Here is a 21,987-nt window from a genome sequence, read left to right as displayed (position 1 = left end):
GGAAGTGCGTATGTCTGGCGAGTATGCTGGACAAAACTTTCAAATCGCTCGTAATACAGCATATCTTGTTGATGCCACCATATGCAGAGCAAAACGTTCTGGCCATGAATATTCTGTTTCGGTGTCGATGCGGATGACTTTTCGAGCTTGGGATTGTCGTGTAAAGAATTTAATATTTTTTTTGAAATTTATTCCTTTTATTATTCTGCCTCGTCAAAGGCGAGGGCTAAGGAACCGCAACTTCAATTGCAGGCATCGCAGCTGAATAAAAGGAAATTTTTAAAAGGAAGAATGCACTGTTGAATTAATGCATGAATTTTTATTTTTATTTGCGTCATATATATATATATATTGCGTGTTATAACTGAAAGAACAAGAATAACAAAAAAATAAAATCTTTGAAAAGGAATGAAAAAAACTATGCGGAAATTAAAAATCAGCAAAATTACAATTTGGGAAATATGGTGTTGAAATGGCGCAGATATTAGCAATAACAGCGCTGGCAAGCTCGCTGGCAAGAAAAGCGTATGTACATTACAGACAGCTTTTCTTCTTTTGCCTGGCAAGGATTGACACCACGAGGCTAAAAGTGTTCGAATTGGCATTTTCAGCCATTTCGTGTTGCAGCCATTATCCCCCCTGTTGAATCTTTCACATCGCACCTCGATATCTACAAACAGTTGATGAATCTGCTGCTAGGCTCTTCGAAAGTTCTTTACGATTTTGAACTAAGTTTTTGTCCAGTAAGTCTTGCAATCCGTTCTCTTAAAGCTTTGGTAGGGCAAAGTCACCATAAGGTAGTAAAAGTGTTTGATGGTCTTCGTCAAATCAAACAATAAAGGTAATGAGATATCGAAAATGCACTTTTGAGCGTGCAATGGTTAACGTTTGCATAACTCAATAATAGTAAATGGAAAATTATTATTTCCTATACAGAAAGGTCAAAAACACCGAATCTAATCGTTGCGTACATCGGCTCTTCGCATTACTTTATAATTTTCACCAGTAGATGTCGCTGATCAAAATATTTCCAAAATCTATTATTCTTGTGTTCAACGTTCTGGGCGAGAATTTTTCGAATTTTTCTATTCAAAATTGTTGTTGCATCGACCTGATTTGGCACAAGGAAAAGCACTGTTGGAAATTGTTTAGACCGAACCATATTTTCGATCACTTCCTATCTAATGTTTTAGTTTGAAAAGTCGATATATGAATAATTGTTTTAATCGAAGTAGTGTAGATGGATCGTGGCCAACCACAACGTTTTTACTTTACATGTTATTTCTCATAGTTTTCATGTCATAGGTACTTAAACCAGATATACTAGCTTTCTGTTTAATCCTAAACGTTGCACAAAGGCTTGTTTGCCTTTTTGACTAACTAACACTGTTGTTAGAAAATTGCGAGTCTGTTTATATGCTTGTTGCGAACTAATAAGAAAACGGATTTTCCAGACGGTTGCACATTTAAGTTATACAAGTTTATTTTTCAATTATTTCATTTCGACTTACTGCCACGGCTTGATGACTGCAGTGTTGGTATATTTTATGTAACTAAACAGAAAAATTATCAACAACGAACTTGATGCTAAAGGAAATACCAATAAATAAAAAAGTTGTATTTACAAACATAACGATGCGTATGTCAGCAATCGATTGTCGGCGTTTCATGAATGTAAAGTTCTTGCTTTGTTTTTTAAAGAGCCCTATGTAAACATTAGATAGAAGCCAATCTATAATCATAGAAATGTTGATCAGGTTGTTGAACATATTCTAAGTTTCGTCAGTGATGGATGAAATTGGTTTGTCACCCACTGACACCGAAATGTTCATTGCCTAAGATAGAGAGAAAGGATATTGTGCTTCTTATCTGTGAACTGTGTGAAGATGTAAGAGATTTAACGGGAATCGTAGATAAAATTTTCGTTACATAATCGATATGCGAAGTTACACAAGAACGAACATGATGCTTGATGCTTAATTGTGTTTATTCGAGTAGGAGCATCAACTACGTAGTCGAGCCGACGACAGTCATTCTCGATAGTATCGTGTTGTGAGTTTATATAACTCGACTGCTGTCGAATCGATTTACGCATTTCAACGAATTTCACAAACTTTTGCGTTTGTGCGAATAACAATATAAAGCAAAATAATTGCAAATAAGAAGAACAAAGTAAATAATTAAATAGGCAAAACAATAATACAAGTGAATTAATTTTCATTTACATTATTTTTTTTTTTTTATTTTTCTTTTAATTATATTTTTGTAATCCTTCAATTCTTCTTTTAATACTTTTCTAAAATGTTTTTTTTTTTTTTTTTTTTTTTTTTTTTAATTTCTTGTTCATAATACCGTTTTAATTTATGGCATCTGAAAAGAGAAGCATTGAAAATAATTATTTGCTTTTCCCAACATTTTGGCATTTCCGTCGATAATGAGATTACGTAGTCTCTATACTTATTAATTTTATCAAATATATGTATTTCGTAACAATATTACACTTTTGTGTAAGCAATTCGGCAGCAACGTTATAATCAAGATGCTTTTCACTCGATTGCGAAATAAATACGTACTCTATATATTGCCGTAAACTCACTCTTTGATACATGGACTCGATGTTCGAGCACCATAAACCTAAGCGGAAAATACCGATCGATTTGAGTCGAGCACCGTCAATTAAGATTGCTGCAAAAGGCAACAACAAACGTACTCGATTGGCGACAAACTGAACTATCATATTCAAAAGCTATTGCGTCTTTGCAATGCGACCATTAAATGGAATAAGAAAGTGCGCTTACTACAGCGAATGTATGCGTGTACACGAAAACGAATGCAATATGGAACGCAAAATCTCCACGTCCTATTGATGTAAGCTTGCAAGTTATGTCACTGCTACCCGTAACGAATACGGTTACTGTGCTGCGGTCGTCCGGCTATACGGGTGGATATGGAATAGTTTTGTGTTATGAAACTCTGAAACATCTGCGTAGCTATTGACACGATTAAAACTGAATGTTTGAAACCAATTGATTAAACAAAAGTTCTAATTAAAGAAAGGCTGAGAGAAAATGCTGACTGTGAAGCCATTATAACAACGTTGAACATTTTTTGAACAGTTGCGTTTTAGGAAAGAAGAAAATGACTATTCGATGCGAATAACCAGTGAGTGCACGAATTTAAAATGAATGAATGCGTGGAATTATTCGCTGCACGATAGAGTTGCTTTATTTGATAATCGCGCAATAGACGGTTACGAGGTTGAAGAGCTCTAAGAGGTTCCTTTAATTATCCTGAAAACCTAATGAGGCAAAAATACGATTGCATAAGGATAGTTCAGGCAGTATGTGCAGTCGAAAAATAGTTGCCCGTTCTTTTATATAATCACACCAAAATGATAGAGAAACTATGCCTTTTTTTATATTATATCAGATGAAACTTATTACTACAAGGAAGCTCTGAAGGCTCATTTGAGTTTAAGGTATCGTTGTTCTTGTAATGTACGCAGTGAAAGGGTGAATGTAATCCGTAGCAAATTTAAGTAGTGATTCGACAGTATCGCACCAACAGAATTATATATATGCGTAGCATAAAAATAAATCTCTTTTAAGAATTGTCTTGGCTTGGCTCAAATCCACAAGCTTTTTATATTTTTTCTATCTCTTACCACCTATGTGCCACGTACGAGTGCGCTCAAATCTCATAAAAATAGAAACGCAAATAATCCTTACTACTCTTAGAAATGAAAAGCTATATCCTTATTGATTAGAGTTATTGTTTTGAAAATATATGCTCGTGTACCGAAAACGTACCACGCGTTACCTGAAATAAATTTTACATGGAATAATTTTTTTCCTTGTTTTATTTGTCTTAAATATTTTCTATTTAAAGGTTTAAAATATTTAACTCGGGCAAGATGCTTATATACCCAATAACCCAATACCCAATGTGAATCAATCAAATAATGAAAACGTCTACTGGATTAAATCAGGTGAAAATGCACGCGTATAAAATGAAATAGTATTATTCCGTTCGGTACGTTGCATAACATAATTGCATTTTCACTTTTATTCCATTCGGCACTTATTGTCGAGCTTTTATTTAATATTATTATCAATTCAAATTCAAATAAATATATTTGAAATTTTTCATCCGTTAGCATGTGTTCCATTATCGAAATTTCAAGTAAAAAATTTTATATAAAATAAATTTTTTTCATTCATATTTGCTTGTTAGACACTCAGTCATATTTTCAAAAATTTTGTTCTTTGTTTCTTGTTGTTCTAAATGAAATGTTGTGACATTGGGTTTAAAAAAAAAAAAGTACTGCTTTTCGAGGATTGCCATGCCTAGATTTTAAGTTAAAAAATATGAAACAGAATTTTTTTATTTTTGTTTTTTATGTGCTTTAAGACTCGTAGTTACGTGAGCAAAAACCGAATGTTAATAAATATTTAAATAAATTTTCTTTTATATAAATTTCTGAAAATGACCCAATTTTTAGCGCACACAAGAAGCTATTACCCTTTAAATCGCTAGTTTATACACACGAGCAGTTATTTTTCTGGTTTGGCAGCTGCATAATCGATTTGTGCCAAACATCATACCAATAATCAATAACTAATGAGATGTACTTCTTCAATTATTACTCAAAAAAAAAAAGTGTATTTTTCAATTCGTATTTATTACTCCAATTGAATTAAGTCGATGTACTTGAATCGATTTTTTGAGATCCTAGAATAGCCGTAAGTTAGATGGAGTTCAATGAGTGAAAGAGACCGATTGCGAAACAATATGAGTTGACTTTGGAAAACCAGAGCAGGTCCCTGCCTAGAGCTGGCAAGCATTTACCTACCTACCGCATAGTCTAGTGGATAAACTCGCGACTGCCAGTCAGTCGGTGATCGTCAGTTCGTATCTTAGAACGGCAGTGTTGTTACTTACATATCTTGTTAATAGACTTATGTTGGAATTCCAATTATCTTGACGTTTTTAATACTTTAAGCCTAAATATACCCTAAGCAGAAATTTGTCTACTTTGAAACTGAAAAATATTACCTTTGCTTAGCTTGGATGATCTTCTCTATAATCATGTAATTTAAGATCTTTAGACGTAAGAGTATTGATTAATATGACTGAATGTGTAATTGTGGTCAGAGATGAATAAGTAAACAAACAAGTGCTTCTTCACATATTCGCAATTACGCCCGCAACCTATCATCCCATGATAATCGGAGAAAAGCAAATGTAATCAGCTTTTGAACGCAATAGCATTGATTTCATGAAATAAATGAAGACCCCGTGCTATCGACGTCAACTCTATATCCGCTTTTCTGCGAATTGCATAAAAACAAATAAGGAATAGATGAATGGAGAATAGAGATATGCGACAAGAACGTCTCGTACTTACTTATGAAGAACATAAACGCTTCAAAGGTATTTCACGTTAATGCCCGAATTTTACAAGAAGGCAATGAAGAAATAAATAAATTTTACCTTAACCCAAATTCAGTTAGGGAATATAGTAAATATTTTATAGTTTAAGTTGAAAACAGAAAATATATTCTTAACCAAACTTTAACTTTTTAAATTGCTCACTTACGACAAATTTGTTGAATATCTCTGCGCGCACACATACGTATATAGTTTTTGATGGCGATAAAACTAATTGGCTTAAGTTCTCTCATCAATTTTGGTTTTATATCCTACTTGAAACTTTTCTGACTCTTTCGTCCCCATTTCCTTTCATTGGTTTGAGGTCGGTCATGCGGTATACTACGGTTTATGAATATTTTTTCACAGTTTTCTTTGTAAAGCAAAAGAAATGCACTAAACTAACCATTTCGTTATTATAAATACGTAAAGAATTTATTTTTTTTTTTTTTTGGTAAAAACTTTTAAAAAAGCAATTTTTTTACTTAAATTTAAGAGAATATAATGAAGTTGATAAGTGCAACTAACCGCTTATTTCTTTGAAAATTTTTCCTAACATTATTTAAAATGATAATGATTTTAAACGTAACTTAATTATCGAATTAATGTTGCGTTTAGCGATTTTTAAACAAATGAAATGGAAAAACAGTTTAGACACAATACCCTTCAGAAGCATAAATAAACAAACGTGCCGTTCCAAACCAAATAATGCACCGTATCTTCACTTTTGCTTGTTTTGTTATCTAAATGTAAATTATGTTTAAAGTTGAGGTCGTTGAAAGAAGTAAGAAAATCTACCAAAACTTTGCTTTACCTCGTTTGCAGATGCAAAACTTACTTAAATGAAGAGTATTCATGGAAATATATAGATACATCCCTATATATATATATATATCTACCTCTACCTATAGAGCCACAGTTAAGTGCTTATTTTATCCCAATTCCACTAACGACAAACTTTTCTAACAAATTATAACAATACCAACAAAGCCAATGACGTGAGAAGGAAAACTGAAAGCAACGAAGAAAGAAGAGAGAGAAAAATATGAATTCATGAAATGAAATGAAAACTGAAGCTTACGAAATGTATGTAGAAAGTCTTTGGCAAAATTTACAGAGTAGAGAACACCATTGGCTTACGTATAATAACGATTTACGTAGAAATCTTCTTCTACATATATATATATATATATATGTATATCTGACACGCACATGCAAGCAAAAAAAAAAAAAATCTGCAGCTTACACCCACACATATGCGTGAAAGCCTTTGCATTCCATTGCAAACTTTCGGTTTGTGTTGAGGCTTGTGTGTATTCAGGCTTAAGTGAATGCTGCCACAAAACTATTGTTTTTTTTTTTTTTTTCCTTTTTAGAACATTGTTGGCTTCCAACAAAAATTTAAATACATATATGTATGCATGTACGTGTAAAAGTGAGTATTTATATAACGAATTCTTCTTGCTTTGATATTAGCGCCAAGGATTGGTTAGTGTTTAAATTTAATGCAAAATGTGAGATACTTTAGGCTAAAGGGTATTGCAGCGCAGACGGATACTTGTCAGCATACATGGAGACATGTAAATAAGCACACAAATGTATACCCCGTGGGCACACACGTACATATTGACATATTCGTTCACAAATTTGATGTTACGTAAGCCTGCAGCCTTACCTGAAGCCTCATTGACCTAAATTTTTTCATGAATTTAATCTAATTTCGGTACTACTTGCTCCTTTTGAACTATTTTCTTTTTTCTTTTATTTGTTGTTGCTATTATTTTCACAGCCGGACATGTATTCGAACAGGTTTTAATAGAATTACAAAAAATATTCAATCGACTGTTGATGCATTAAATCAATTAGTTTCGGTTTTTGTTTTTATACATACTCTCGGTTCACAGCACACACATATATATATATATATATATATATATATATATATATAGGTGATTGTTGTTATGCATGAAAATGATATATTAATTTTATTATCCTGTTTGGAAGCTGTACAAGCTGCGCATGTGTAAATTCTAGGAAACCCTCTGTAAACATGAATTTTATATCAACATGAATTTTTCACTTGATTTAGCCTATCGTTTACCTATTTGCCTGCTCGCTGTTGCTCGTATGTAGCCATGTACAGTCACCATATTTTTCAGTGACAAAAAATTGATTATACTAAGATTAGCTGCGCGTTGATCGTTTAGGGCCAAACCATTTCATATGCTTGCCTACATATGCGTATGTACACCACATGTTCGTTCGCTTTTCTGTCAATTGGTTGATTGCTCGTCCGCCTATTTGCTTGATTTGCATAAACTGAATAATTCATGAATATTTACATGACCACGATTCCGTTTATATAGACCTTGGCTTCGACTCTTCGAATGCACATTTACTTCACTACCCATCAATTTGGTTGGCTGTCCATCTATCGGTTGATTCATTTCTTTGTTTGCTCAAGCTTCTCTCGGTCTTCCTCTCTCTCTCTCTCTCTCTCACTCCCTGTCTCTCCCTCTTCCTCTATATAAGCTCACGTTTGCGTACGTCTTTGTATTCAGTTATTCGTCTATTTATTGATTCATTTCTTCGTCAAGCGGTGCCTTTATCTTTCCGTCTGCAGGACCGTATGGAGTTCAGTTGTACGTCCATCTTTCATTTCTTCTTTTATCCGTAACTCTCTCTGTCGCCGTATTCAGACTCGTCTCTCTATCTGTTGATCTATCTCTTCGTCCCCATATAGATGAGTAGCATTAGATTGTGAATATATTTGGCAATGGACGTTTGTTTTTCTGTCACCGTACCTCTCTGTCTGCTTCTTCCTCTGTATTCTTCACTGCCGGTAAACTGTGAGTTTATTTTGCCAAGGAACCCTGTTCTTTTGTACGGCGTGCATGTATTCTCCTAATTCCATAACAACTTATTCACCTACCCGTGTGCATTTCTACGCCCCAGAACTATTTATCCGCGTGCTTTCTCAATAAATCTTAGAAGAATGCATGTGTTCTCTTCATTAACGTAGGATTATAAAGCGAATTAGTGACTTGTTTATTAAACATCTTTTCTGCTGCTTCTAACTGTCTTCTTAAGCAGCTACCTATAGAGGCGTTTGCAACTCCTCTCCCATACGATCGATTGCTCGTTTCTTTGTTGATCTTTTTATTTGTCCCTCTGTCATCAATGCGTATGAGTCCGTTTAAAATTCGAAAAATGGAAAGAGAGCACTTGAGCATGCATTTCCGGGCCGGGATATTCCAACCAAACCATAAAAATATTTACTTAAGTCTACTCACAGTTTGTTTTAGATCTACTCTTCAGCAATATTTCTTATAATAAATCCATGCAAACGACGAGTGGCAAATGATTCGTTTTAAGCCGAACATATTTTCTCTAAAATTTTAATATATATTTTTTGTTTGTATTGTCCATTCATTTTACTACCATCTCGTTCAACGAGAAACATATTTTAGTATACCGGAACATTGTTTACAAGAACCAATACGTATGATATGCCCAAAGTTTTTTTGATTTATAATGTATGTATGTACAAGTATGTTCCTATGGTCTGCATACAATTTGTTTTCTTTTCTACGACAAACTTCATGTTATATAGAACACATTTATAGCAAACAAATGTGGCCTAACTCATTCTTAAGTGTAAGTGCATTATTAAAATCGTCGCCCAAATTGTTTATATATCTCAATGCAAGCAAAACATATATGTTTAAGCCGATAAACACCTACTCGCATTGCAATCTGCTAAGCGTTCACTAGATTATCTCGTATAACTTACTTTGTGCAATAATTGCTGTTTAAATAGAATTTTTTTTTTTTTAAATTTTAATTTTATCATTTTAAACTATATTTAATTTACAAAGAATTTAAAAACCTGACAACGATGACGACAAAATGATGCTGGAGAATAAACTATAAATTGTATACTAATACTGGTTCAATAAGCAGTTGTACTCTGCTGGCTGCTGATTGTTGGCTTTTGGAAAAAGCAAGAAAAAAAAAAAATGATGCAGAAAATTGAAATTTGTCTGAAATTTCCGTCGATCAATGAGGATAGGGTGTAAATAGGGTTTGAGGTGCATAATTCGATGGAGTGTGCAATCATTTGCTCCTTCACTTGGTTGATGAAGAAAATGTTGATAACCGTACGTCATTGATGATAGTGCCTAATAGTGCCCAATTTTTGTCCTTCACACAGGCCCTATACACTTTAAATTATCTTACGGATTGTGACGTTGGCGTAAGTTAATCTATTAGAGAGCGAAGTATCAGCTAACTGACGAGACGGCAAAGACATTGAAACTCGTATATGAATGTAATTTCCAAATAAAAGCCTAAACGATCGGTAACGCTGATCCTTCCCTTTGTCGCTCTTATCTAAAAGCTTCAACGATTCGCTTCATGAAGCGGAATCTTCGCAAGAAACAATTTGATCGCTTGATGATAATATATAATGCTATAGATATGCTATGGATAGTGTATCTATCGCTTTCATTCATTTCATTTAAATAGCCTTGGAAGCTTTATGTTTTTACTGCGGTGAAAACTAATTTATTGCAATCTTAGTTCGGTATTTTTAAATTTAATTCTGAGTCCATTTTCTTTTTCTTCTAATCTGTCCTTTTATTATTATGGCTGGCTTTATATATTGATATATTACATTAATTTCTTTGATGCTGAATCGCTAAGCTTTAAGACCCTGTCACGCTTGTTATTACCTTCATCATTATTTCTTCTTATAACTGGTCTAAAAAAGAATTTTTGTGGCTGCATTTTAGTAAATCGCAAAAAAAATAAATTGAAGAGGATTCAAAGATAATGCAACGAAGAGAACCCTTGTCTTGTTTGAACAGTGACGTGGCGAGAAGTGAAAAGTCAGTCGGCAATCGATCGACAATAAATATCTTTATAGATTTGCTGTTAACTGTAACTGGAGCCGATAGTTGTTGATCATGACTGTATTACTAAGAGTTCTAAAAACGAACAAAGAAAAGATTGTTGACAACGAAAAGAGATATAAGAGAAGTAATAGGCTTTATGGTCTTGGAAGGTAAGAGGAAAGCAAAACAAAAGACTTTGTACAAAATCCATGAGCTAAACCAACTTGTCTCAATAGCAGCTCAAAAACTATATATAAATATATATATACATATATGTATGTATATATTATTTTTGTATTATTATTATATTATTATACATGTATGTAAGTAAAGAAAGGAATTGGACTGTCTATATATATATATACATATATATGTAATGATAGTATTTAGAGGAATGGTTTTAAAAAATTATTATTTCAATCAACAATGACGTCTGTTTTGTTTTCTTTAGGCTAAACATTGGTGTTTGGTTTCACGTGCACGGTGGACCGATTGTAACAAATAATCAAAGTTTTATCATTCATTAAGGTGTGAGTTGTGTTTGTGTAAATGGCCCATCTTGGAAAAGAATATCATTTACATGCATATAATCTCTCTTAGATGATATTATATAATAACAGATTATATGGATATAAAAATTTTTTTAAGACGCACACTATGCACTATACATCAAAGATTGCTTGCTCCTGAGCAATCGAAGATAGCGAAATCGATCCATTCCTCTTTGTATTAAGTTCCGTTCGACTTTTGTCATAACTGTCACACGAGACATAATGACTTTCAACCTTGCTTCCTTTAGTATTTTAATAACGTCAAATTTGTTACAATAAAAAATAAATTTTTTCCGCTATTTTTTTTTTTTTTTTTTTCCTTGTTATTTGTTATGAAAAAGCCAAGTTTTCTACTCTAAGTTTTCGTTAAGCACATTACTTTCATTTGACAGCAAAAAATATGACAATCAGACGTCTGCAACATTTTATGAATTTTTCACTCAATGTATTTTAACTTTATGTGATTTCATTTTAAAATATAAAAAATTCGACAAAAAAAAATTTCATTTATTTTTCATTTTGTACTTCCTTTTTATGAATTAAGTTAAACTTGTTATTGCAGGCAGTTGAACATGATTACTTTGCCTCTATTTACACTAATATTCTTGCTTGTATGCTTCAACATTTAAGTCCAAACAAGCGAGTGGCAACAGTAATAAAAGTAAGTTTTACAGTAAAATGACTCAAAAATAAAAAAAAATAAATAAAAAAAAAAAAAACAAAAAAACACAAAAAAAGATTAAAAAAGAGACAAACAAAGAAAAGAAATGTATTCATATTTAAAACGAATTTCGGATGCCCTTCTGCCTGTTCACCTGAAGTGTAATGTGTATGTTTGTGTGCACAAATACATGAGATTGGTGAATTATTTAGTGTCAGCCGAACCTAAACTATGCATTAATATTAAAAGCTTAATATAGTTAAGATTGTTGATAGAAGAATGATAAAAGTCCGATTAACTGAATCGATCAATTTAACTTATACTATGTAAAGAGTTACTTCAGTGCAAACATGACGGTACACGGCAAAGATTTAGTTGAAGTACAATATCAGTAATATGAGGATGCTAAGAAAAAGAGCTTTATTCGGAACATACCTGTTCTGTTGATGTTATAAACGTAATTTTAATTTTTACAAAGATCCCTGAGAGAGACAGACAGAGTTCTTTGACGGACATGGCGGTAAAAAACGGGTGAACCGATAAATCCATTCAACAAGGTATCGAATGCCTAAGACAACTTTACGTTTCTCTAATGAAGATAAACATATAAGGAGAACAGGACTTGTTTTTGTTTGGATTCAATTACAACGATAAGATCCAGTTGAAGTGAATTTAAAGTGGAGTCCAAACTTTTATTTATTTATTATTATTATTATTATTATTATTATTTTTTTTTTTTGCAATGTCAATAGCACTACTACTTTAACAAAGGAACTGACGAACAGAATTTGTTACATCAACATAAAATTTCCTGTCTTCGCTTTCATATTTATTCTTTATGTTGCCCGTGTTTTTTGAGTATATTATAGTGAAAGGAATCGTCAAATTCATTACTGGACGACATGTTCGTTAAATAAAATCAACTAAGAGAGAGGGGGAGAGAGAGAGAGAGAGAAAGAAGAAAGAAATTTGCTGTCACTTAAAGTAACTAAATTAAATTTTTTTTTTCAAACAACACTGAAATAGTGCGTAAGGGGCGAGTATGATACGATAAGCAGATCCCTTTTATTGTTTCCAATGAATCCTAAGTAAGAAAAAATTGTATAGTTTTCATTTTTTAGATTTTGCCCGGGTTCCGCTTGTTTTTCGTTTTCTTTGTGCATGAGAAAATCATTTGTCGTAAAGAGAGAAAAACAACAAAATCTTTTGATGGAGTCACTAGACTCTAGGTAAATAGGCGAAACGAAAGTTGGGACCGGGAGACGTAACGCCCGTATTTTGAACAACTTCACTTGAACGCACTTCACACGTCACAAGCCTTCTTTTTTGTCTTTGTGGTGGGCAAACTGATAACGAAGAATTTGATCTTTGCCTATTGATGCGAAATACCATAAACCTGATACAATCTTACAAAGTATATGTGATAAGAGAACCGATTGTTTTCTCTTATAACTTGTGATCGGCCACAACACCCGAATACGGCTGGAAATCTTAAAAATAAAAAATACGTAAGAATATCTGTTAAGATTATTGCTTAAAGTCGAGAAGATTGTAATGAACTTAGCATACTTTTTTCTTTTATAGATATCGATAAAAACATGAAAATTTTGTTATTCTTGCTTTTTGTTTTTTGATGAGCGGAAAGTTTATGAAAATTAAAGGTCGAAAATAACTTTTTCTAAGAAAAGAGCAAATATGAAAAATAGAAAAAGGAAAAAAGGAAAAAGTCGATCCGGGCAGCAGCTAAAACGAAAAAGAGGGGTTTGAAGAAAAACGGAGATAAAAGTACAGAGAAGGATGTCGAGGTTAGTAAGTTTAGTGTAAACCAAAACGAGTTTCACAGTAAAAAAAAAATGTATTTTCTTTTTCAAGTTTTGAAAACACTTTATAATAAAAATGCCATCACCTGTTATTTATTATAAACATTAGAAAATGAGGGCAAAAAAACTGGTTTACATATAAATGCTAAAGCATTAAGCGTAATTTGATGGAATTTAAATTTAATGGAATCATTAATAAATAAAATGCATTTTATAAGGAAATGTGTCTCATAAGAAATTTGTAAAACTTCAATAATTTAAGAAAATGTAAACAAAAAACTAATAATCGTATCTTATGTTCATTTATTATTGTGGTGTTGCTCTTTCTGAACCTAATGTTTACTCGGAATCAATAATTTATTCAAAACAATAACTAAATAAAAATCTAAATGCCATGCCGATATATTGCTATATATTACAAAATACGTGTACGCAAAATGTAATGCTTATCCTATTCCCTCCTACGTAGTCTTGTAGTTCCATTTGTACACATATATATATGTATATGTATGCGATAAAGAAATATGAAATCGTAAAATTTTGTTCTCTCTCTCTCTCTCTCTCTCTCCCTATTTCTTTCTCTTTCCCTCTCTCTCCATCTCCCTCGAGACCAATAAAACATGATTATATCAGCATCATCATTGGTAAAGCAGCTGGTAAGACAGGGTACACAAAAATCGATGGAGAGACATAACCAGCATAAACTAGTTGCTGGTCATCCACATATGAAATACAGGAGAAATAAATAGAACTTAATTTCGATTCTGTTAGTTTTGCACCAAAGAACATAAGCCCGATAAATCACAAACAATAACCGAATCGCACTTAGTTTCCAATGACTGATGTGGTTTTTGTTGCTTTGCATTTTCGTTATTGGCAAAGCTTGTTGAAAAGTTACTTTAATGGTTAATATAAATATTCACAACTTCGAGTTAGAACACCAGAAATGTTTGAATACTCAAAGCAAAGAGAATCGAATATATATATTTATGTAGATAACTACATAGTCGGATCGTACGGATTTGCAAATAAAAATTTCTTTTTAAATGTAACAAAAATATATATTTTGTAAATAGTGATAATGGAGTAGTGATGAAGTTTAAATGCTTGTGTACAGAAAACTTTCTTTCTCTACGTCTCTTCGAATTGCATCCAAGTAATCATTGAGAAGAAGTTTAATTGAATAAAAATGAAAAATATCTTCAATATTCTATTATTACAATTTTTTGATTTACCATAATCATCTTAATGTGTAGTCCCAGATGTAACAGAAGCGTAGATGAAGCATTTTATTGCACTAGGACAAAGGACAATAGAGAGGCAAAAATACAAGTATATGGCAATGGTCAATTGAAGTCAGTTGTTTGAGGTCTCGATGAGGGTAGGCGTGCTGTTGCCAAGTCATGTCCAAATATTGGTTCTTCTATCCTACCTAACTTAGTTGTGTTATAAGGGTATAAGAAGTTTGTGCGGACATATACAATACCTAGAAAGAGTTGAGATAGACTCACCTTACATTATGCGGATCAATTTTGAATTAGTTTCTGAATCGGTTTAAAGTTATGTGATTGTCTAGTTTTTTGTGTTCAGCTTATAGGCCACAATTTTTTGGGAGAGTGTGATTAAATTCGTTTCACTGCTGCATTTTAAGCTAGAGACGGCCGTTGCCGAAAATGGTTCAAATCGCGCCATTTGTTCGCCTTATTTTGACAAGTCCCTATATAAATGAGTGTATCGTGACATATTGTACTTAAGAGTGGTCCGTGTCCACCACTATAGTGTTTTCACTTATTTTGTAAAAGGACGATTCTAAAAATACCTTAAGGTACAACAGCATCTTGTGAACGCAAAATTATGAGTTATTTTTTATATACAGAGCAAATACAAGCAAGTAAGAAAATCAGATTCGGATGGGATCGAAGTATTTATACCGATCCACGTTATACTACACAAAAGCGAAGAAAAGGAAAAATATATTGGATGGGCATGCCTGACTTTTTATATTCTTGTAGAATAATTTTGTAGGAATTTATATAATATATATATATATATATATATATTATATCTGTTGTAATTTATCACTACCGAGCAAAAGACATGGAAAGCAAAGAAATCGTCGGGTTTGGTTGCATAGATGTGTGAGCATTGTAGGCGCGTTTCATGACTCTGGGCCATTTTTAAACTCTTTTGTATATTTGTAGGCGATGTCTTACTTTGTGCGAACGGCAGAATGTGAATCGCTACACTTGGGCAGGCGAACAAATGGACGGACTAACAGGCAGGCAGATGGATCGAAATTGGCTAAGAATTTATATACTTCTTTGGGTTTTTTATGGTTGGGCGAGGTCAATTTTCTTCGTTTTTGTGCAAATGCTACAGCATCACCTATAGAAAATACATTCACATTATTTAGATTTAGTTGCTTCTAATTTATGAGTAATGAGAAAAAATAAATTTTTTATGTAGTACTGTAGGCGACTCCTTGAAACGATTCAGCCCATTTTCCGCATGCAAGAACTTCCAATGCTTCTGCGAGATTTCAAGACGATAGCTTCATTTCTACAGCTGAGAGAATGTTCACAACCGACATTATACAGATGGACAGATGGACAAACGAAAAAGCCTAAATCGATTAAGAATTTAATGGTGATCAAGAATATATATACATTGTTGCGTCTCCTTCGTCTCCTTCTCGACGTTGCAAAGGCTCCACTTTTATTCTGAGAATGGGTTTCCTCTTAGCGCTGCGTCTACTCAGTATTGTAGACTATTAAAAATTTAGTTCATTTTCTTTTTTTTTAGGGTCATGATGAATCATATAAATGATTCGGTCACGACGGAATATGATTTTCTTACTTGCTACTTTTTAGAAATCGAAATGAAAAACTTTTTCTTTCACGCTATGGATGATAGGCAGACATATGAAAGGATATCAAGTGTTTCTTATATACATCTGCTAATTTTCTAATGTGATATTGAGAGAGTAATCAAATAACAGCTTTCTCTTTTGTGTCATTTCAATAGGCTTTCGATTGTTTTATTGCACGTTATGTTAATTAGGACAATAAAAATCCTTGTCGGTTAACTTTTCTCTCATTAAACATTATTAGTAAACTCAAGGCAGAGAGAGTATGAATGTTCTTTCAAATTCATAGCTAACCAAGTGAATGATTTTCAACCCAAGCAACCATAATATCCAAGTTGACAGAACAAAAAGCTTAAAAATGCATTTTAAACAATCCTTAAATATGGTATATTATTCACGTTAATGAGTCACTGAATTACGCTAAACAAACACAAGCGGCTTGATGTAGATGGGCTTGAATCGAATCTTAGACACTCATCTAGGGAAAATTGTTAAAAATCTTTGCAAAAACCAAAGTTTTTTTTTTTCTCATAGTAGTTGTATTCAAGGCAATCCTTACGCAAAATGTTTTCGTGACAATTAAAATCTAACAGTGCTCGATACTAAGCACCATTTGACAGAAGCGATTATAATGGCAGAATTAATGTACACTTTAATTCCGTTATAAATATAAATACCGGTTATAAAACATGGTCATAAATGCAAATAATTATCCTTAATAAATGTCGGTTTGCATTGAATCTATTACCGAAAATGTTTCGTATGTTGTAAGGCACTAAAAAAAAAAAAGAGGGGAAAATATAAATAAAGGAAAGAAAGAAATTTTTTTTATGAAATATAAAAAATGTTTACGTGTACACCCAACTCCTTCTATATATTTCAAGTGTATGCAAATTTGTGTTAGCAATTTATGGTCTTGTTTGCATATGTGCCAACTATTCATTCCACATGTTATGTGCATTTGTTTATTCTTTTTATTTTATTTCTAATTTTTTGTTGCTGTTTGAAAGTTTGTTTTGTGACCAACAAGAGATGATAAATATTATAAATACATTACACCTTTACCGGGCACGAAGAGTAAAACTATGTTATGTTGTGTATATATATATATATATATATATAGTAAACATTACCGCTTGTTAGCGTAAAAAATTCCTTTTATTTGAATGCATAAAATAATTAAAATAAATTTTTATACATGTTTGTAAGATGACAATGGACTTATATGGGATTCATATAAATAAATATTATTAACTGCATTATTGTTGATAGCTTAAAAGTTATTTTATGTTTTCCTTAAGTGCATAAATTAAATAATTGCCATACATTACATTAACGGTCGTTTAGCTTTTCTCCCTATAAACGTAAAGTTAAACTTTTTCGCTTTAATAGGAACTTTGACAAACTATCGCTGTGAAGAGCTTTACTTGCTTCGAATTGTTTGTATTAGGTGTAAGAATGAAAATCACTCCAATTTTCATCCAGCCCCAATGAGTCTAGAGTGTAGAGGAGGCAGGTACAATTGACTCGCCCGCATTACTTCGTGAGATAGGGTTTAATGTCCCTAACCGCTTCTCTAGGCACTTTATCTTGATAAAGCTTAGTCAATGCAGACATAATTACGAACTGTTTAACCCGCTCAGAGTTGTTTGCAAGAACATAAATAATGTCTATCGCTTATTCTCATTATCGGACTCTTTAGAGTCCATTAAAGCAACATTGCTTAATGCGCGTAATTACTCGTCGTACTTAAACTAGCTCTTAACCTTAAAATATCGCGATGAGTCGAAAATGAATTGTTGTTAACTATTATCGGTTGCCAAGCTTATGCATGTTTGCGATGGCTTAGGGGTTCAATCGCAATTTGGTCCTGTACTGGTTGTGGGTGTCGCTCTATGCTAGTTGTGTACATGCTTTTTTTCTTTTGTCTTTTTTTCCTTCTGTTTTATTGTACTTATCTTAAGTTTTAATATCAATTAATTTAAGAGTTACTTTTAGAATCAATTGAACTCGACTGCCAATTTGTTTTAGTTGAGTTTCGTGTATAAGTGGAATAAATAAATAAATAAATATGATGAAGTATTCCAATCGCTCAATAAGTTTCTTATGTGACACATGTATGGCAACACGGTTGATAAACACATATGATTTCTGAATAGGGCCAACCTTCAGGCGATACGTGTCAATATTCATGATCTTTTGATGTTTAGTTTGCAAGTTACAGTTGCTTGCTCAGCAGTGATGGCATCTGTCAGCGAGAAGACTGTTCGATTGATATGTTATTTACATATGGCTTTTCATGGTTTGACTTAAAATGTGTGCGAGATGATACGCGATGGGAAATGCGATCAATACATATAAAGTGAATGTGTGTTCGCGTATTAACAAATCTGGCCCTAACGGCGTCGATATAACTACGCATTGGATTTTACGTTGGACTTATCTCATACGAAACGGTCTAACTTTGAATCTATTTTCCATGCTTCTCTTATGTAGTCTATTGCATTATATTATGTTGCTATCGTCTATATCGATCATGAAAGTTTGAAGATGCACTCTGTTTGTCTTTTTACAAGCCCACATCAGAAGCTGCATTATGTACATGTGAAATGGACACCAAGACTGAGGAAGGAGCCTACACCTTGCTCTGTATATTCTGGGTTAGTTAGCTGATTGCGTTCGAGGCGTGTGATTGCAGGAGAACTACGGTATTCGAAAACTTACAACTAAATGCATTTTCAGCTAGAAAAATATTAATCAGGGCTATATTAAAGTTTATTGCAAGAGTGGATCTGATAGATCTACAAACGAACCGACGACTACCAAACCGGAAATTATAACTTATGATCTATAGCAAAACGTTGTATAAAATTTCCCGCAAACCATTTTGGAAAATTAACAAGTAAGAAATTTATATTCCATCGTCAAGGAATGTTTTACCCATCACCGTTATCCTAAACAAGATGAAAAGAGTAGAAGGACTAAATTTTCATGTTCCATAATATGAAGTGGGCACAGTTGATTTTTTCTCATTTCAAAATAAAACTTTGTGTCATTTGGCATGTGTGGCGTGTCCTTTGAAAAGCTTAGCGCCCTTTCAAACTCTTTTGCAAAATTTGTAATCGATTCCTTTTTGCTAACGGTGGAACTTTTGCGAAAATGGTCAAGAATTTGTATATTTTAAGTGATTTTTGAATTTGCATTATGAAGATGTTGAAAAAAATTTTATTTTGACCCGCTATAGGATATAGGATAATCGTGGTCAACTTTTTTTTTTTTCGTCTACAGGTATTACAGTATCGCCTAGTCTGGAGTTTATGAATAATGAACTAAAAAAACAATTTTTTATTCGTTCTAAAAACCAGAGTTGTTTTGGCTTTACGTAGCACTGTAGGCGTGTACTTCGACCATTTTGCAAGAACTCCCTATGCCACAATTTCTGGCAAATTTGAAGTCGATAAGCTTCCTTTTTCAGCCAAGAGAAAGTTTAAAACATACATGAGGACGTACAGACGGACGTGCTTAAATTGATTCAGAATATGATGCTGATCAAGAATACATATATACTTTTTGGGATCTTTGAAGAACGTTGCAAACGTTTTGACAAAATGAATATATCGCTCAACATCCGGTAAAGGGTGTAAAAGTGAATATATAAACAGAGTTAACTTTTCGTTTGTTATGTTGTTGCTGATAGTACATAAGTACATGGGGGGCTTGAAGGACAAACAAAATATTCTTTTTAAATATTAGGTTGTTCGAAAAGTCTTTTTCTTTTGCTAGATTCTGCGTAAATGTTTTCACTTGGTTTCAGAAAAAAATTACTTGCAGGCGCAAAACTGATATATAAAAATTTCATTTTGGCTGGAAGGCCAGTGGGAGGTGATAAAACCAAAACAAAGACATTAATTGAAGCTATCCTGATATGAATGATAAGTCGTGAGACTAGTTGATAACATATTTTTGCATTCTATAAAGAAATCAAAAACAAAATTTCTTTCCGAATCACTTAATAAATTACGTAATCGATAATTCATGCAATACATTTCAAGTACATTGATGACGTGATAATTTGTTGTCATAAAAAGGTTCGCAGGTTAGGTTGAAAGTACATAAAGTTTGATTTCGTTTTTATTATAAAACGAGAGACTGTTTGTTGCATGTATTGCAGTCTGCATACTTATTCAACTCATGCACTGAACGCTCAAAAGCAAGTGATAATAAAACGAATGCTTTTTAATTACCTTAACAGAAAATTTGCTCATAAAACTTTAGTCGTTCGGTCAAAGTTTGAAATGCTTGAATAATAGATTAACTATAACAGTCGGACAAAAGGGAGAAAAGATGTTTACAGAGTCTGACAGCTTGAATATTATAACATATAACTGAAGTCAAGTTTTGTCAGAAGTTGTTTTCTTTTTAGTTCTTTCTTTTCTATTTTTTTTTTTTTTTTTTTTTTTTGCTCTCTACAGTTTTTATGGCACTTTAAACTACTCTTAAATGCGACTTAAATGTGCAGAAATATTTCGAAAATGAGAAACTTCCCACAGGACAGTAGTGCTAGTAGTAGTTTAGAAATATTGTTAATATTGGGCGAAAAAAAAAAAAAACTGAACGGCTATATATATGTACACATTGAAAACGTATGCCATTAAATTTCCACATCCGACATTTTGCTATTTATCTGTTTAAAAATTTATCATTTTGTTATTAATTTTTTTTTTGTTTTATTTTTATAGCACACACCACCCGCAACGTTAAATGTCCATATACGCACCTTAGGGGGTGCCTATGGGAAATGTATTTTATTTTTTTTTTTGAATTTTCAAAAATAAGCAAAAAAAAAAACTTACCGCTCTTGTGGCATATGCTAAACACCAGCATAGCCATAAATATCACAGCATACGACTTATGTAGTGTGTGAGGCCATCGTATACTAAACCAACAATGACGATGACGCCACACAAACGTACACGGTGTAGATGATAAGCCTTTAGCAGTTTTTCTAGGTGTTGCCATGGCTGCTAAATGGGAGTGAAATGTCGCTGATTTAAATTTTCTTTCAACCATGGTTGCCGATGTCGCCGCTATTGTTGTTGTTGTTGTTATTGCTGCTGCTGCTGCTGCTGTATATTTCTCCCTGGAATATAAACATTTTGGTTCCTTTGCGTCGGCCTCACTTCCTATTTCTCGTCGTCTAGTTTTTCTTCTTTTATTTTGACATAATTGAACTTGTTCTATTTTCGTTGGCGGTCTTATAACTCTTCCTGTTGCTATTGCTGTTGCTGTTGATGTTTTTAGTGCTGTTGTTGGTAGTGCTGTTGGTAGTGCTGTTGTGTTTTTAGTCACTGTGATGGGTGATGTTAATAATGTTGTCATTTTCTTGCTATCTCTTGCTCCAAGACAATAGCTACCATTATTACCGTTACTATCATGGTTATTACTCTTACGGTTACTCTTACTTATGTCGTTTCGTTGATTACTGCTTTTGTTATTGTAATTTATATTCATGTTGTGCTGCTTATTATTTATACAATGCATTCGTGGCATTTTTCTTACATTATTTACAACTATTTTACATTTATTATCAACATCAACATCATCATGATCGTCATTATCATTATTTTTAGCAAAAACAGCAACGACAACATCATCATGATCATTATTATCATTATTATCGTCGTTGTCGTTGTCGTTGTACTTAACAGTATGACACTGACTACTTTGCATATTTACATTTTTGCGGTTATTATTATGGTTGTTG

The 21,987-nt window shown here is 32.9% G+C and overlaps 1 protein-coding gene across 1 annotated transcript in view; it reads right to left on the bottom strand.

Moving 5' to 3' along the window:
• The window catches only part of LOC119633004, a 133,800-nt gene extending 112,021 nt beyond the window's left edge, over positions 1–21,779 (bottom strand). Inside the window, exon 1 of the mRNA XM_038026189.1 lies at positions 21,077–21,779. Coding sequence (XP_037882117.1) covers positions 21,077–21,773 — 697 coding nt within the window. The 5' untranslated portion in view covers positions 21,774–21,779. The remainder of the gene's footprint in view (positions 1–21,076) is intronic.
• Positions 21,780–21,987: the final 208 nt, after the last annotated feature.

Source organism: Glossina fuscipes, unplaced genomic scaffold (genome assembly GCF_014805625.2).
Source record: "Glossina fuscipes isolate IAEA_lab_2018 unplaced genomic scaffold, Yale_Gfus_2 2, whole genome shotgun sequence".
NCBI classification, from domain to species: Eukaryota; Metazoa; Arthropoda; class Insecta; order Diptera; family Glossinidae; genus Glossina; species Glossina fuscipes.
Note: the sequence above shows the minus strand (reverse complement) of the source record. Positions and strands in the feature narration are given on the sequence as shown.